The sequence below is a fragment of the Echeneis naucrates genome, chromosome 9 (genome assembly GCF_900963305.1).
Source record: "Echeneis naucrates chromosome 9, fEcheNa1.1, whole genome shotgun sequence".
In the NCBI taxonomy this organism is placed as follows: Eukaryota; Metazoa; Chordata; class Actinopteri; order Carangiformes; family Echeneidae; genus Echeneis; species Echeneis naucrates.
Window position 1 is genome coordinate 22,866,726 of NC_042519.1, and position 17,741 is coordinate 22,884,466.

At 44.1% G+C, this 17,741-nt stretch overlaps 1 protein-coding gene across 1 annotated transcript in view; it reads right to left on the reverse strand.

Annotated features, from left to right (window-relative positions):
• Positions 1–17,741, reverse strand: part of antxr2a (ANTXR cell adhesion molecule 2a) — a 59,127-nt gene that overhangs the window by 29,388 nt on the left and 11,998 nt on the right. Inside the window, exons 8-12 of the mRNA XM_029511460.1 lie at positions 15,997–16,057; positions 15,260–15,355; positions 12,588–12,657; positions 4,533–4,611; positions 4,204–4,299 (exon numbers count right to left, since the gene is read on the reverse strand). Coding sequence (XP_029367320.1) covers positions 4,204–4,299; positions 4,533–4,611; positions 12,588–12,657; positions 15,260–15,355; positions 15,997–16,057 — 402 coding nt within the window. The remainder of the gene's footprint in view (positions 1–4,203; positions 4,300–4,532; positions 4,612–12,587; positions 12,658–15,259; positions 15,356–15,996; positions 16,058–17,741) is intronic.

The following is a 17,741-nucleotide window of genomic DNA, read 5'->3' on the forward strand; positions in this document are numbered from 1 at the left end:
CTGATGACATGGCACCTGAGGAGCAGGTTGTCCACAATGCGATTCCTCTCAAAGACAAGATGCCCGGACGAGGTTTTTTTTTTTTTTTTTTCCTTCTTCCCAATCCACCCCCCCACCCACAGATGTGCAACGCAAAGCAGGATGGGGGGGCGATTGGTGGCCCGACTGTGGCATTTGTCAGGTGTCAGTCAGACGCCTGGCAACAGTAACGTCCCAACTTTTTCACTGCAGGATTGCCGAAGACGCCGCTGCCACTCACTCCATCTGTGAGAGGGATCACGGCGGAAAGATGGGAGTTTATTCTTCTGTGGTCGGAGGTTTCAGGGGTTTTAAGTCGTCATCTGGTAAATAGTCAGTACAGAGAGCGGGGCTGTGGCAGAGGTCCTGTCTTATGTTTTCTAAACATCATTAGATTTAAGGGGCCGCGTGCACTTTAGAGCTTATATGTGTCGTTTCTTTTCCAACAACATAACAGGTTTGTGATACAGTCAGTATGAAATATCAGAATACAAAAGCTTGCTAAAGTGCTAAACCAAAATTAAAGCACTAATTAACACCCACACATACACATTTAAATCATGTAATATATGCAGCGACTGTCTATGACCCCGATCTGGATTGGGATTTGATTTGATTGAAAAATAGCCGCCAAACCTTTTAAAATATTATTTTCTTTAAGTTCAGTCGTCCACTGGACGTGTGTGACTATATTAAATACAGATGTCAGATCATGACCAATGTTTGGACCCTGTCACTGATTTACAACAATCCCACCTACCGTCATGAATTTCTACATTACAAATCAATTTCAGATAATAACTACAGGAAACTGATTATCAGTCCTGCCAAGCACACAGTCCCACCTGATTTCTTAAAGCTGTGATTTGATCACCTTGAGTCCTGATGAGGTTAAATAATAATGAAAATGAGGGCGCACAAAGCTCTGGTTGCTTAATTCCCCACTGCGGCACTAAGAGAGGATTCTGTTACCTTAAAGGTTGCTTTCTTTCTCCACCCAGATTCTCCCCTCCGGAGTCGGCCTATAAATACTGTACATATAATTACCGTGAGGACATATCTCAAGTTGAGGTGCACAGCAAAGTGGAAAGCAGACCTGCTGTCCATTAGTCACCAAAGACAGATACTACACTGTCATGGCTGCTTATGCATTTGCTAAATTGGTTTTGGTTGGATGGGGTGGGGAGGGGGGTGCGATGTAATTATGGCATATCATAGGTCCTAACAGCTGTTTCACTCACTGTTAAGCGTGGGGGATACCATCACATTCACCACAAACTGTTGTCATTAGAATAATGAAAAATAATCAATTAGCGTTAATTAATCGTGTTCTGACACACAACTGGCTGCAAGCAAATCCAGTGGCGGTCTATTCGTAGCCTCTCCATACGGTGATTAACTTCATTTCAGCCACACCTTACGTAGACGGGATTATCTCCTTTTATTAAGAGCAGCAGATTTCCTGGACATATTGTGGGATAAATAAAGCATTATACAAATGGGGAGGCTCTGCTGCTCTCTTCCCAGCTACCTGATGGACAGATGTGAAGAGGAGCGATCAACTATGTGGCGGCATAATTAAAAACTAAACCAAACGATCGTCGGCCATGTGACATCGCCCCCCCACCCACAAGCAGCTCGCCACTGCGGTCACGCAGGGAGGAGGGAGGTTCAGACCAATCGGAGCAGCTCGGGGCACCGTCCCCCATATGGCCGTCCGTTTTTGGACCTGATAATCTGGTCGTTCCCGACCTCAAGCTCTAACAGTATTGTGTCAAGCTGTTTCGGGAGGCTTATCGTGATGGATCAGTGGCAAGTAGCATATTTAAAAGTGATTTGTGTTTTTAATTCAGGACAAATTAAACTGTTTTTGGGGAACTTAAACGATCCAGAGAAGAACAAGATGGAAGTCCTGCATCAAACAGCAACGCTGACAATATCTAAAACAAAATAACATGAAATAGTCAGGAGATTATTAACATATTACGCACCAACTGAGGTGAAAATGTGTCCAAAAGTGTGTCCAATTTAGCAGCCAATCGTTTGTAATTTGGATAAAGTGCCGATGTTAATGGAAACTGCATCTCCAGTCCTAAATCCTCTGATTTGAACTTAAGGCGATGCAATTCTGAGTTTAATTTCCAAACAAATCATAAACAAAGAAATTACCCCTCACAGCTTGTATGACCTCTCTCCTGGCATCAAGCCATGCGGGAGAAAGGCAGAGAGAGAGAGGGATTGTGGGAAAGAGGCTGGGTTGTGTGTGTGTGTGCGTGTGCATGGCCTCATCCTGACTGCTGAAACCTGGCAGACTGGGGGTTTAAATATTAACAAGCCACACATGGCCCTCCTCTTCTGCTGCGTCCCTCGATGGAAGGCAACAGCAGCTCTCTCCACCAAGACAAACACGTCCACAGCCAGACATGCTGCAGGGGGTTTACATTTTAATGCCTTTGTTGGTTTTCCAAAATATGCTTCCATCTCATCCTGGATGGGCTCCCTTCAGGTCCACAATGCCAGGTGACGTCTATCATTTAAGGGGCGCCCGTGAGTGGTGGGGAGTGGGGGGGGGGGAGCAACAGAGGTGCGGTTGGATGTGGAGGGCGAATTTGCCTTTATCAGATCCCGCCAGACAAAAAGGAAAAGCCAGGAAAAAAAAAAAAAAAAAAAAAAAAGAGAGCGAGCGGGGTGCACCATCTGCAGCCCCTCGCTCATCGCCCCAAACGATAATCTGTTGTGGACTTTTGTAAATGGTTAAGTGGGTGAGACTGCTGCTGCGGAAGGAGCTGAGGAGTTCACAACAGTAGTTTTCAGGAACTTCAACATGGATTAGAGGACCAAAATGAAAAAACAAACAAACAGAAACTCAAAAAAAAAAGCCTCATTAACGAGTTGGACCTTAACAGACAGCCGAACACTCAGTCACATGTGGATCTGTGGAACTGATGAATTAACCTCCAATATTCATTTGTTCTTATGAATGAATTAAATTAAAAGATATTATTTTGTCCTTCCAGGATTCCATCACACGGATATTTTTTCTTACTGGTTTGGTGGTAAATCTGATTTCTCATAGTTGACTGGGCTCTTGTGCTGCAGATGTATTCAGAGCTGAAGCTGCGCTCGCTGCAGGCGGTCAGAATCACAGCATTATTGAATGCATCGTTAGCAAACTGCAAAGTGTAATTTCCGATGAATGAAGGAGATGTGAAGTCTCAGCCTGTTGGAGACTGAACCTCAGTGCTCATTGCAGTGCACCTTTTGCTCCTAAACTTTTCCCTTCCACTCAGCTCTTCATGAACATCTGTCACCAGCCAGACCTTCGCCCAGCATGAGCTGGGGATTGCTCCAGAACTCACGACGTAATCAGAAAACAAAACATAACAGTTTTTCTAATTCAAGACGTGTGCCTGTATATGGCTGGTGTTAGTGCTAGACTTCAATAACTCCAAGAACTTGCCTAATTTGTTTTGATTTAGTAAAGCAAAACGAAGAACATTAAATAGACGAATTGAGGAAGATTATCTTTAGTTAAGGAATTGTGTGTTTAGTATTTGAAGCTGGAGCATCATCACTTCAGCCCCCAGGTAAACCTAATATTAGCCCTGTTCAAACAGAGACTTTGTTATTGTTAGTGCAATCTGTCACCATTTCTCTGCTTGATTTGTGTTTGATTTAGTTTTAGTTTCAGCTGAGAATGTGAACCCATAAGCCGCTCCACTACAGGATGTGGGCCCTTGACTTCCTGTTTGAGGTTCTTCCTCTGTGGTGTGGTTGCTACGCCACCATGGGTGAACGAGGCAAACGGGAGGTGACGAGGTTGGACAGATGTTCGACACCACTTCCTGTCAACACCCGTCCGGTGAATGATATCGGGCCTGCTGAGCGTGGCCGGCTTGGACACAGCTGAACCCGACCCCGCCTGCTGGATAACAGCAGTTTACGCTCACGGCCCTGGGCTGTTGAAGTGGACGTGAACTTCACATGCACCAAATCTAGTTCCCCAACTAGTATTTCATTATAAAACCACAGTCACACTGTTTTTACACAGTCTGTTTTTGCAACGAGTTTTGCTTTTCTACATTTTTTTTTTTTTAAATGCAGACACTCGGCCTTTTGCTCAGAGCATGCTGCTGTGTCTGTGCAAAGCCACCTTAAACCAACGAATTAAGCTGAGATACTCACCACCGTGCAGCACAGAGGCCAGAACCACCACATGAGGGCCAGCGCCACCAGGATCAGCAGAACCAGGAAGACAATGGCCACTGCCAAACCGTTGGTCTGCAGGAGGAAAAACACACAGCTGTGTCTTTTGAGATGATAATGTTGTCTGAATGTGGCAGATTCACACCGCTGTGTTTTGTTTTCAGATGATCAGACTTCAGCTAGACACTTTAGGAAACCAAATCCTGCCTAATCCTAACCCTTCGCTCCTAATAACAACATTAAAACGGTCATTTACTTAGAACATTTTCAGTAAATGGGCGTCAGCTGAAGTGGTTGTGTAGACTCACACACGTGGACGCAGTGATGGTGTAGGCGCTGGAGATGAAGGACTTGCCGTTGTTTAGACTGATGAGGACGTCCATGGTCCTGGGGAGAAGAGGCTTAATCAGGGTCACTGTAATACAGCAGCATCAATTAACCAGGTGAATTTAATGGACTAGTCTCCAGATTACACATCCATCTCACAGGAAACACGTTAGACCTCTTATAATTTAACTGCTTGTGAATGCACGGCCAGATTTCAGGCCTCCGTCGATTTTGTCTTAACTCTAACCATTTCAGTATTTGGAATAATCACCAAAATATGACACCTTTTTCACATTCAAATGTAAAAGTCAATGTCAGCCTTAAAATGTGTCCTGGATTTATGCAAATTTGACATAATTTATTTAAATATGTGTATTCAAATTCCATTCTAAGAGGCCAGTTTTCTATTTCTATTGAAATGTAAAGCCCTTTAAATGGGGCTGTGGAAGTAAAGTCCAAGGTCATACAATATATCAGCTGGGCTTTACAAAACTCATGATCGAATGAAGAGCTAAATTGGACTGTTTAGGAAGGAAATCCTGTTTAAAGAGTAACGAGTCTCGCTATGAGAAGACAATGGATGCAAACTAAATGGTTGAACTGAGAGGGAGGAAATCCTCTCAGCACGGCCCTCAGCGTGTGTGGATGAAGTAATCGGACCGGTGGTAACAAGGCTCATGAACTCCTATGACTTATTTAGAGGAGGAAGTGGGGGGGGGGGGAGAATACAGAGGCCAAAAATGGGTGCAATTAAAAACCCTAATGATGAACGGCACCGCAATTTCCATATGTCTATTACGCCCAATCCAATTACCGCAGGTTTAATGAGAACTCAGGATATGGAACAAGTGAAACGCCTGAAATCCTCCCTTCAACTCCAGAGAGAAGCGAGGCGAGAGAAAGAAGTATGCAGAGCGGTATTGTGTGTGAGGGGCCAGCTGTGAGTGTGTGGTAGCGTACAGGGGAGGCCTGCATAAAAACCGGTGCTGCAGAATAATAACAAGAGAGCTCTCTTTGCTTTGGATTTCGCCTGAGGCAGAGCCTTGGGCCACCAATTCTCCTGTGGTTCAGAACAGATGAGCAACCAGACCATGTGTCCATTACTATGCAGTGTATTCTAAATAGTCTGAACTGACTCCTTTGCACCTTTCCTTATTTCCCCACGCTAAATATTTAAAAACAACTTCAAAATCCAGATGCACTTTGACACCTCAACTTGTTGATGCCTCCACATAGCTTTTTTTTTTTACTACTATTGCTTCATTTCAGTTTTATTTTACTATCATCTACTTACATTGGACGATGATTTTCCATATTTAGCCAAATTCTTCAAATCACTGAGGAGAAAATCTCTTTTAACTTGAGCTGTTTCGAATTTCAAATGACATTCGGTTTGAAGGCTGCAGTTCAGGAGGTAGTTTGATCACAAGGTCGGGGGTTCGACCCCAGGCACCTCAAGACTTAATGCTGAAGTGTCCTTCAGCAAGACACCAAGCCCTTAATTACCCCAGATGCCTGTTCCATCAGCGTATGGCTGTGTTGGATGTGAATGCAGCCCATTAACCATTTAGCACTACAGAACAAACCCTGAACACGACTGTAATAAGAGCTGAACCACCTAAAGACACACAAACACACAAAACATTTACAGCCAAACAAGTTGTACCTTTCCGTTCTTCCTTATAAAGTTGTAATTTAGTCTCCACATATTTAGATCCAGCACAACTTCAACTAATGACATACGTCACCCAGCAAAGACAGAAGCTCAGAAAACAAAAAGAAATTACGTTTGGTTGTTCTCAAGCTGATCTGAAGTTTCTGTCTTTATCTCATCAGGGGTTCTGCTCATTGTTTGGAGCAGTAATGATAAAAAACATACAGTATCTGATGTAGAAATGTGGACTGAGTGAAGATGGAAAGGACAGAAAAACACACAGAAGTGAAGCAGCAAAGCAAAAAAAAAAAAAAAAAAAAATCAGTCACATGACCACGACACATCACAGCTCTAAGAGTTTCTGAGTTTGCTTCTCTTTGTGTTGCAGCGCAGCGATCTGGTTCCAGATCCCTGCATGTTAACTAAGTGCTCGTGGTGAAAAGGAGAGCGGAGAGGCTAATTTAGTTGACACCCCCGATCCGTGATAACAGTGGGCAGGTTGTTAATCAGGCTGGAGGTGTAGAGCCGGTGTTTGAAGGAGGAATGCTCCCAAGCGAGTTAGACTGACGAACGCTGCCCCCCCCCCTCGCCGGCTTCACCTGACACAGCTGGACATCCTTAACGCACCACCCAACCGACTGGCCTTCAGACACCGACTGCTAATTTAGCCAGTTACTGTTGAGTAGGCAGAATCTGCTTCTGCACGGAGGCATAAGTCATATATCCTCTTCTAAGACTTACCTTTTTATTTCCAGGAACATTACCTAAAGAATGACAATAGCTATTACAGCGGCTGTGTTACAATTACTGTTGAAATGTTTCATCACACAGCAGAAAATGAATCCCCTGTGGTCGAACCTTTTTAATCAAAGTAAAGGACCAGTGGTAAGGTTTCACAGTGTGATGATCTGTCGACTGCTTGATGGATTAAATACACACCACGTAACTTCTAACTCAAGGGGTCGAAAGACAAACCAACCAAATTGTCCATCAGCGTATGTCATCGTAACATCTGCCAATATTAACGCAGTATCTTTTTCTTTTGGCACGTCGCATCACCTTAAGATGTGGCAGACAACCAATGATAAACATCTAGAACCGACAGTCACGGGGAAAATTCAAGGGTTAAAAAGGGGGGAGGAGAAAAAAAAGGCAAGTTAATGACTTAAAAAAAAAAAAAGGAGGGTGAATTATTGAAGACAACAGTCTCTGTCACCTAACTTAAGCACAGTCAAAGCTCGGTGAGTGACACCAAGGCCATTATGTTTGAATAAATAGGAGATGAGAGGGCGGATCGTCACGGGGGCCGAGGGAGAGCAACACGAGCTCCCAGGGACACCAGTTGAATGGCAGCAGGCTGCAGATCTCTGGGCTCGTGTTGCCCCCCCCCCCCCCCAGGAAAAAAGAGTAAACTTCATCCCTGGGCCCGATATAATCTGTCAGAAAGTGGGCCTGCGGTGACACTAAGCTTTGGTGATGCAATACATCTGGAGAGGCTGGCAACGGTGACACTAATGGCTTTCAAACTTCCCTAAAAGATGTGAAAATTGAGGAGGCTGAATAATTCACAGCAGAGCATATGCGTGGCCTGTCGCTCGGCATCCAGGAGCCATCACTCTGCACAAGTTTGTGTGGCAGAAGTTCTGACGTGGCTGACGTTGTTTCCAGACTGAAACGTCCACCGTTCGGAAAGAGTGACGGCTTTTTTGGCACAGCAGCTGCTTAACTCCGAGGAGACTGCTCTTTTAAACTACATCTTCCTATTTATCGCAAACTGTTTTCCAATCAAAAAAAAGCCATTTACTTCGATTCATCCCTGCACCCATTGCCTGATTTACTCGAGTTGTTGAATGCATTACAGTAAACATAAAGTCAAGAATTATTTTTGCTGTTGTAATAATCCTGTTTGGAAAATGCAGAATGAGATTAGTGTTGATTTTAAATCCTGTGGTACATTTTTTTAACTGCCACAGATTATATTTCCATAGATGTTTGTATATGTGCCCTAAAAGACATTGTTATTGCTATTACAATAATAATAATAATAATAATAATAATAATAATAATAATAATAATAACAACAACAACAACAATTACTCTTATAAATCAAGATAATTGCTGGTACGGTTTCATATTATGCAGAAAATCTCTAAAAATCTGGACAAACACCTTCAACCCGGCATCATGATGTGGTAAAGTCAAAGACAAGGGGAGCCAGTGAGGTAAGTGATGATCACACTGACTCAGAAATGTTAGAATTGCGATGACACAAATATGTTATGATGATTTTTAAACGACACAATTCCCCGTCAAGTATCATTTACAGTTTTTTGCAGTTTTTTGCATTTTTGCAAGTTTTTCAGGACAAAGAAGCTCCGCCTCCAGCTCCATCATGTCTGTACCACGTGGAGGACATTTCTATCACACACATCTTCACATCCGCACCGAAGCAGATGGAGCAATGCCACTGCTAGCAGCAGCCCTGGGACGGGGTGTTTAATTATTGAGCGGCATTAGCATTAGCTAGTGTACCTGCTTTGTATAGCAGGTGTCGGCTCCCCGCTCAGTTATTCCTCGCCCTCCACCATCATTGTGAAAACACCAGGTGAGGACATGCTGCTGCAAGAGCGCAGCCATTTAACCTCTCGATCGGCATCCCAGCAGGGGATGCCGGGTCTCCTAATGGGGATACACATAGAGCAGGGGAGGGGGGAGACGGGGGAGGGAGTGGGTCGGGAAAGGGAAGGAAGAGAAGGGCAGCAGCAGATGCCAGCGTTTCAAGCCTGATGCCACAGCTGTCAGCACAGATGATGCCTCTCTTTGAGTGCTCCTACACAGCTCGATGACCAACTGAGGACACTGTGATTCCTGGACATGAAGCCTGGATGTGGAGCCGCCTGCTCAGAGGCCCCGGTGGGACAGGAAGCTGCAGCCGCCTCAGCTCGTGTGATGGCTGCATGCGAAATACGTCCCCCAGCATCGCAGGCCTGTGAGGTCGAGGCCCCATGTGTCAGGGACATGGTTAAAGAGGGGGAACAGGGAAGGGGAACGTGCGATGAAAATGTCATTCTTCTTCGGCTGACTAGAGCTGCTTCAACGCAGAGCCCTGTGCGGCAGTAGCTGTGATGGAGCAGAGGCAGACAGATGGACGGAGACGGAGGTTTCCGGGCTCCGGCGTTCCATGCAGGTGGCCCGGGGTGCAGGGATTGTCAGCGCGTTGTGAATTATTTAAATGGGGAGCGTGGAGAAGGGAATGGCTGCATCTGTCGCACATCCTTTTAAAGCCTCTCCAACAGATGTGTTTACTCACCATCCGTACCAGCTAACTACTTAATGGGTCACCACCGGCAGCCAAGAGTTAATTAAGCAGTCCTTTTGCAAATGGCGGACACGTAGCATCAGCTCAGGTCCTATCAGGGCGTTTACAGATGTAGTCCACTCGAGATATTCTTTTTACGGTGATAGATAGATTGTTTTTTGCTCTTGTGGATTCTATTCAGGACGTCAAAGACAACCAAAAACTCCTTATCTTATTCGAGATGGAATTAATATAACATTTTTTGACTGAAAGGTTTCAAGATCCTTTCAAGATATCCCTGAATAAACATCTGATCTGTTTATGTGGCTCATGGAACCATTGAGCTGATAAGTCACTTATAGATTCACCAACTTTCTTTAAACGGGGATAAAAAATAAAACATCTTGTTTGACTTTCTGTTTGTGTATACGCTGAATATTGTGAATCTATACAATCTTCACATTGTCGTCACATGATCGACTTGGAACCTGAAAGCTAAAGGCTCAGACCAGAACCGACAACAGACCACAGACCAGAACCAACAACAGACCACACACCAGAATCAACAACAGACCACAGAACAGAACCACAGACCAGGACCAACAACAGACCTCAGACCAGGACCGACAACAGACCACAGACCAGAACCGACAACAGACCACAGACCAGAACCGACAGCAGACCTCAGACCAGAACCAACAACAGACCACAGACCAGAACCAACAACAGACCACAGACCAGAACCACAGACCAGGACCAACAACAGACCAGAGACCAGGACCAACAACAGACCTCAGACCAGGACCGACAACAGACCACAGACCAGAACCTACAACAGACCACAGACCAGGACCAACAGCAGACCTCAGATCAGAACCGACAACAGACCACAGACCAGGACCAACAGCAGACCTCAGACCAGGACCAACAGCAGACCTCAGACCAGAACCAACAGCAGACCTCAGACCAGAACCAACAACAGACCACACACCAGAATCAACAACAGACCACAGACCAGAACCACAGACAAGGACCAACAACAGACCAGAGACCAGGACCAACAACAGACCTCAGACCAGGACCGACAACAGACCACAGACCAGAACCTACAACAGACCACAGACCAGGACCAACAGCAGACCTCAGACCAGGACCAACAACAGACCTCAGACCAGAACCGACAACAGACCTCAGACCAGAACCAACAACAGACCAGGACCAACAGCAGACCTCCGACCAGGACCAGGAAAAAGACCACAGACCAGAACCAACAACAGACCAGGACCAACAGCAGACCACAGACCAGAACCAACAACAGACCACAGACCAGGACCAACAACAGACCAGGACCAACAGCAGACCACAGACCAGAACCAACAACAGACCACACACCAGAACCAACAACAGCCCTCAGACCAGGACCACAGACCTGGACCAACAACAGACCACAGACCAGGACCAACAGCAGACCACAGACCAGAACCAACAACAGACCACAGACCAGGACCAACAACAGACCACAGACCAGAACCAACAACAGACCACAGACCAGGACCAACAACAGACCACAGACCAGAACCACAGACCTGGACCAACAAGAGAGCTCAGACCAGGACCACAGACCTGGACCAACAACAGACCTCAGACCAGGACCACAGACCTGGACCAACAACAGACCACAGACCAGAACCACAGACCTGGACCAACAACAGACCTCAGACCAGGACCACAGACCTGGACCAACAACAGACCTCAGACCAGGACCACAGACCTGGACCAACAACAGACCTCAGACCAGGACCACAGACCTGGACCAACAACAGCCCTCAGACCAGGGTCAATAGAGGCTCTCAGAAAATCAAATCAGTCTGTTGTTCAGGTCTGAGTGAAAAATGTAAAGAAGCTCTCTGAGGGTTGTTATTGCGTTATTATGTTGAAGAGAATTGGACGGCCTAACAGACGGATAAACAATCTGAAAACATGACGCCTTTAGCTTTGGGCAGAAAAACACATCATCCTGAGCAGTTTGGCCTCGGATTATCTGAGGTGAGGTTCAGGTTGATTTGGAATAGTTGCAGCGCTGCCGTCACTGTATGAGACATAATCTGTTTTAGAGCTGGAGGACCTCCAGGAGCCAGCGGCGCTCGTAATCATACATTTTTGATTGGATTGCAGTGAGCGAGGACATGAAAATCTGTTGTTCCATCTAGAATGCCTTAGCGATCATCTGTTATAGTTTGGGATTAAAAGAGATGATGTTAAAGTCAAACAATAGCTATGCAGCCGGGAATAAACGCATATTTACACTGTTTCCACTTGAATCTTTGCGGGGTGTATGTATGGGTTGTTTTTCTGTCAGGCGACATCTACAATGTTTACTGCGTCTTTACGCTCCACCAAACTCTTCATCCCCTCAGTCACTGTTTTAACATACAGATGATTTATAGATTTAGGAATTGTTTATCTGCACATAGAAGACTTCTATAAAGGAGCAGACAACATACTGTAATGTAAGGCATGTAAGACGGCAAGAAACCAAGAGGATTGAAACGTCTTAGATAATATAAGAGAGTACGCAAAAAAAAAAAAAAGAAGAAACAAAACAAAACAACTGAGCTAAACACTGCTCGAAAATGAAACAAAGCCTGAAGAGAAGCAGAAACAAGCTGGTCTTAAGAGTCCTGAAATACAGGAAGTATCTGCGCATGTGGTTTCAAACACGATTTATTAGCGAGGCAGATGAAAGCTAAACATTTATTCAGGAGAAGGACTATTACGATTCCCTTCAGCTGTTCCTTCATTTGTGTCAAACAAAAGAAAGTTAAATATTGTTTATGGCCATTTACTACCAATATTTCCTTCATCAAAGGGCCAAAAGATTGTTCAGAAACATTTTTTACACATTTCTACACATTATTATAATTTATATGTAATAATTTCATTATTTGAGCTGACGTGTTAGTTGAGACTCAGGCTCAACACTCTTTTCTCCTTCTTTAGTGATGCAGTGTTGCAAACGTCGACACAGATATTAACATTCTCCACCATCATGTCCACCCAACAGAAACCCCCCCGTCTACTTACTGTCCCACTTCATAGAGCTGCGGTGCTGGACACAGCATATAATCATTCAGCACTGTGCTCGGCTTATGATCTGCAGACACACAAAGAAAGACAACATTTAAAAACTATTAACGCTTAAAGCTTATTCACAGGAAAACAGTCACCTGTTGGTCTGTAAATACATTCTGTTGTGTTGTGAAATAAAAACAAGGGCCACTGACTACAGAATAAGGACAGCTTTCATACACTTCGCATGATTCTCAGGGAGAAAATGTAAATTATAACACCTATAAACGTGAGCAAATGAAAACTTTTATTTTAAATTAAAATAATAATAAAATTATAATAAAAAAAAAAAACCTTCCAGTATCTAAACCTATGTTTTAAAGCTAAAAGGCCAGAGCCTTAAAATGAGCCATCAGGACTTCCTGAACTTTGTGCCGTCACCAACCTCGCCCACACCACCCGAAAACTGCTGTATTTGTTTTGGATTAATCAGGAACCAGGCGCAGATCCTCTCTTCTGATTGGCCGGCCCATTGTTGATGGAGGTGTAAGTCTTTTGAGAGGTGTTTTTGTTTCTTAATCACACAAATATAACTTATTGATATCAGTACAACACAGGAAGAGGTGTGATGTAAAAGGAAGGTAACCCTGTCATCGGGAAGAAGACAGAGCGGTGGAGGTCGATGGAGATTATCAAAACTTCCTTCCTGCTCGGTGCTCCAGTTGGTTTGGTGATGGAGAAACGGGAGCATCTGTTCCACATATGTGCTGCGTGTTCCATAGTCGCCATCATGCCTGTCCATAATTATAGGGTGCCCCACTGTTAAAAAGGTCTGGACTGAACACATGCAAAAGCCAACGTGGGATTAAATAGCCCCAAGTGGGTAAATGTGAGACAGCCTCAACTGAGAAAGGACTAACAGGGAGACATCTGCTAATGGCCACTTCCTGATTCAGACAGAGTTATTTTTTAACAGGAAAAAAATATGCTCAAGTATTTTAGTCAAGATGAAATGATGAAAAAAATCAAAAATAACTTGTCAAAGAGGGAAGTGTTGTCATTGGCAGTCATCGATCCCACAGATCCCACAGCCAAATGAGAGCTTGAAAAGACTGGCTCCTGGTGCCAAATCCTGTTTGCTTCCTGAAAAAGGATTTTTCAACAGAACAGACTGCAAATTCAAAATAAGGAGCGCGGTGACCTACATAGTCTCCTTTCTTCTGCTGCATTTCAAATCATATAGATAAGGAGCCGTTGTAAGATGACAGACACCGTCCACATTGGGGTTTTTCTGTTTTTTCTGGACACGCTCGGCCTCTGAGCGCCGGCATCACCTCACGCTGCAGGTAGTCGTAAAAGACGAGCAGTTTCCGGGTCATACGAATAAATGCTTACCATTCTCACAGAGAAATAAACATACGAGGAGCCGCTGGGGAGAAGAGGGTGGAGGGTCGGTTTTTGCAAGTTAGCAAGTTTGTGTGTCTGGGGAAAACTCCAATCAGATTAAAGGCAGACTATCGCAGGATGCAGCATTAAGCAGATGTACTGAGGACAGTTTACTGAGTTCATTGGCCCACCCTGTGGCATTTGTCCTCATTCCTGTATTCATTTTATTTGTTTATCTAAAACGTGGATATCCATACCTAGATATATTTGCGCTTTTAAGAACCATAAATCTCATCTCGCTCTCAAGCTTCTTTCTGGAGCTCGAATAACAAAAGTTAAGTGAGTGAATCACATCTGATGCTCTCCTCTGATTTTTTTTGAGAGAGAGTGGATGGCAACTAAATACTGTTTTGTTGTGACATCACAAAGTTTGGCAAGACATGACAGCTTGTGTTAAGGCTCAGTTTCAGAATACAGGCAGTGGACTGATAGCTTGGATACTCTCACTGCGTTAATAAAAGGGCATCTACATTTCGACAACATGGGACCTTTAAGTGATGCTAATTAATAATTAATGCTGAGTTTCGTATTTCTTTTCAACAATTAGTGGTGTGCAGCTTCAGAAAAAGTTTGTAACCAGACCCTGAGTTTGGTTTCTCACCCCATCAGCACTCTTCCAAAGAACAAAACAAAACAGAAAACATCTGTTGGGATCGCAGACTGCAGCTGTATAAAGACAGAATACAGCAGGATGACTTAGAGAAGGGAGGTGCAATGCCTGCTCTTTTTTTCACTTGTGTTTTTCATCAGATAATTTGGACTTCCCCTGTTGTGCCTATTTCTGCATCAAGGACACTTGATGAGCGGCAGGAAAGGGCAAATTAGAATGACAACAACACACAATTGTGATGTAGAAATGCAGCTCCTGCTACAGCTACACAATGTCACTTTAACAATCTCCACAAATACCAATCAACTTGGCTGCTGTGCTTTCATTCCTTTCTGGTATTCTTTTCTTCCTCCACACTACTGCCTGCCTTGTGTGATATAAAACAATGTGGTTTTAATCACTGACAAGACCCACGTATTTCAGTTTGACCAATAAATGAGATACTGGATGAACACACTGAGCTCTTAATATGAAACAGACAGAAATTCAAGCAAGATGAAAACCATTTTTTGTCTTCATTTTGGCTGATCTTAGTCATTATAATCTATCCAAGCTGTGCTGAATGGACATTGTAAGCAAAAAAAATAAAGGCCCTCTGTGGTCGAGGCAGAATTCAAAGCACTGCACTTACTGAAGGTTTGCTGGTCAACTATGAAGCTGCAGATGACGTCTTTGCTGCTCGTGCCGAAGCTAAAGCCGTTCCCCCGGAGAACGATTTCGAAGGTCTCTGGAACGTAAACAAACCAGAGATAAGACCAGGAGTCAGGAACCTACATGTGGTTCAGGGTCTCTGATGTGTTTGTCAGGTCTTCTTCCTCCATCAGAGCTGCACGCCAATCACATCCTGAGTCATTTACTGATACTGTATGTTCTTTCTTTTCTTCCATGAGTGTGAACTTGTGATGCATGTCCTGACAAACATGACTCTTGTCTTTGCAGACGTTCTCATTCTTTTTCAAAGCTTTTACACCATCATAAAAAAACAAAACAGACATCTTTTCTTAGATATTGATTAAACTTCTGTAACCTACAGAGCATTTTGCCCCAAATTTTTTTTTATATTTAATATTTAAGTATAGTCCAAAAAAGTTGTGGATGGTGAGATACTAAAAATGTGTAAAACCTTTGATAATTTTGATTTTCTGAGGTTCGTACTGCCAGATTTACATCTTAGCCACATCGAGCTATTTCTTATCTGAAATCAGACTTGCTCCCTCCCCTCTGCTTGAAACTGAGACATCTTTCCAATTATTCTTGGAAAGATGTCTTAAGTTCAGCAAGCATGCAGTAAAGAGAGGGATTCCTGCAGAAGATAAATCTAGCTGTGCAGCATGCAGGCAGCTGACTGTAGCAGGAGGATCCACTCACCATTCACACAGACACTGGAGGGCTCCACACTCAGAATCTCCGTGCAAGATCGCTTTAATATCTGGAGAATGAAAGGGTGGGGGGGGGGGTGAAATGGGTACATTATCGCTTAAGGGCCGAGAATAAATACATCAAGTGCTGGCTATTATCAGCTCTGTCAAGTTTAGGAAATAGATTAGGCTGCACCACCTGAGAAATGTCTCGCTCCTGATCGAGGCCTGGCGGCTAAAGGAGAGTACTGAATATCAGCGGCAAGGAGCACAAGACGGGAGAAACGACAGCTGTGTCAGCCTTTTATGGGAAAATTATGCAAGACTATTCCACTCCTCAGCTCTATTAAAAACCTCCGGGATCCTGCATTATCATATAAAGAGGCCTGTGTGAGCCCACTGTCATGGAGCTGCACTAGCCGCTGTGATTCAATAAATCAACAAAGGACAAACTATGCAAATCCCAGTACACAGTCAGTAAAAAGAAGCATATTAACTGCAATATAGGACACTTGAACCTTTCATTTGATGTTGTGCGAAACTTCAATCTGAGGAGCGGAAAGAGGAAGTGTTTACAGGGGCCTTATTAAATATGATGGTTTGATATGGAATCGTTAAAAGGGGGAGAGTGTTGTAGATGACAGCTGGGAGGAAGAGGATCTGCTGCTGCTCCTCTGTGCCACTATTTTCCCCGTCTAATTACTTCCTTGGCAATGCCAGAGAAAAAAAAAGAGTGGGGAAAAAAAAACAACAACCCAAAAAAGACAAAATTGACTGTTTGCCTGCTTGAGCTTAAACTGATGGGAGGACCCGAGGAGCTACATCTTTTTCCCCCACAAAGTTTAGAAATTTGGAAACAGGTGGACATTACCTCGATAGAGAAAAATCTAGATTTGCTCTGGCTCCAGGAGATCGACCCGGTTGTAAAATATAAGCTTTGAACTTTGAGATTTGAGGGCTCTGTTTGGTTGAACTCAAGCAGCAGCTCTTCATTTCGTTGGGATCTAGTCACAAACATTATTTACAGTCTGCAGGGTGAAGAGGAGGCAGCCGTCCAAACTATCCAAAGTCATCCAAATATCTCAGCCAGCGTCGTAACTAGTGGCGCCTTCTGAGAGGACGAGGCTGCCTGAGTGATTTTCTGGAAACAACCAGGTGGAAAGGTAGATGGGGGCCATTTTTGTCAACAGGAATGGGGGCACAAGATAACATCCAAATGCCTTTTGTGAGATAATTCACAGCTTGGTGAACTGAAATGTGGGGCTTTCCCAAAAGGCCGACAACAACAAGCCCAGTGTACTGAAAGAAATAAAGAAATGATCCGACTGGGCGCGGAGACCCAACTTTGCCAGCTCTCCTCTCCCTCTTTTTTCTCTGTTAGTTTTGTCATGCTGGTCACAGAGGCAGTGTAGATCCTGCAGCAAAAGGCTGCACAGATGATCTCAAATCCTCAAAATCCAACAGAGGAGCGACGAGGCCAACTACTCAGGAATCCAGTATTACTAATCAAAGAGGAATGCTGCGCGTTTCATTTGGATGTCAGAAGCATCACAGTGCTCAGCGTCTGTGAGAACTGAGCTTTGTTTTTTCTGTTGTTGCGCTGGTCATTCTCACATACAAAAAGCAACAACAGCGTTCAAAAATGCATAAACAACTTTGAGCGCTAGAACGGCCATGTGAAAAAGACTGTGCATTCTCTTCTCAGAGCAACATATCTTCAAAGCAAACACTTTCAGAAGCTAAGCACAGTTTGAT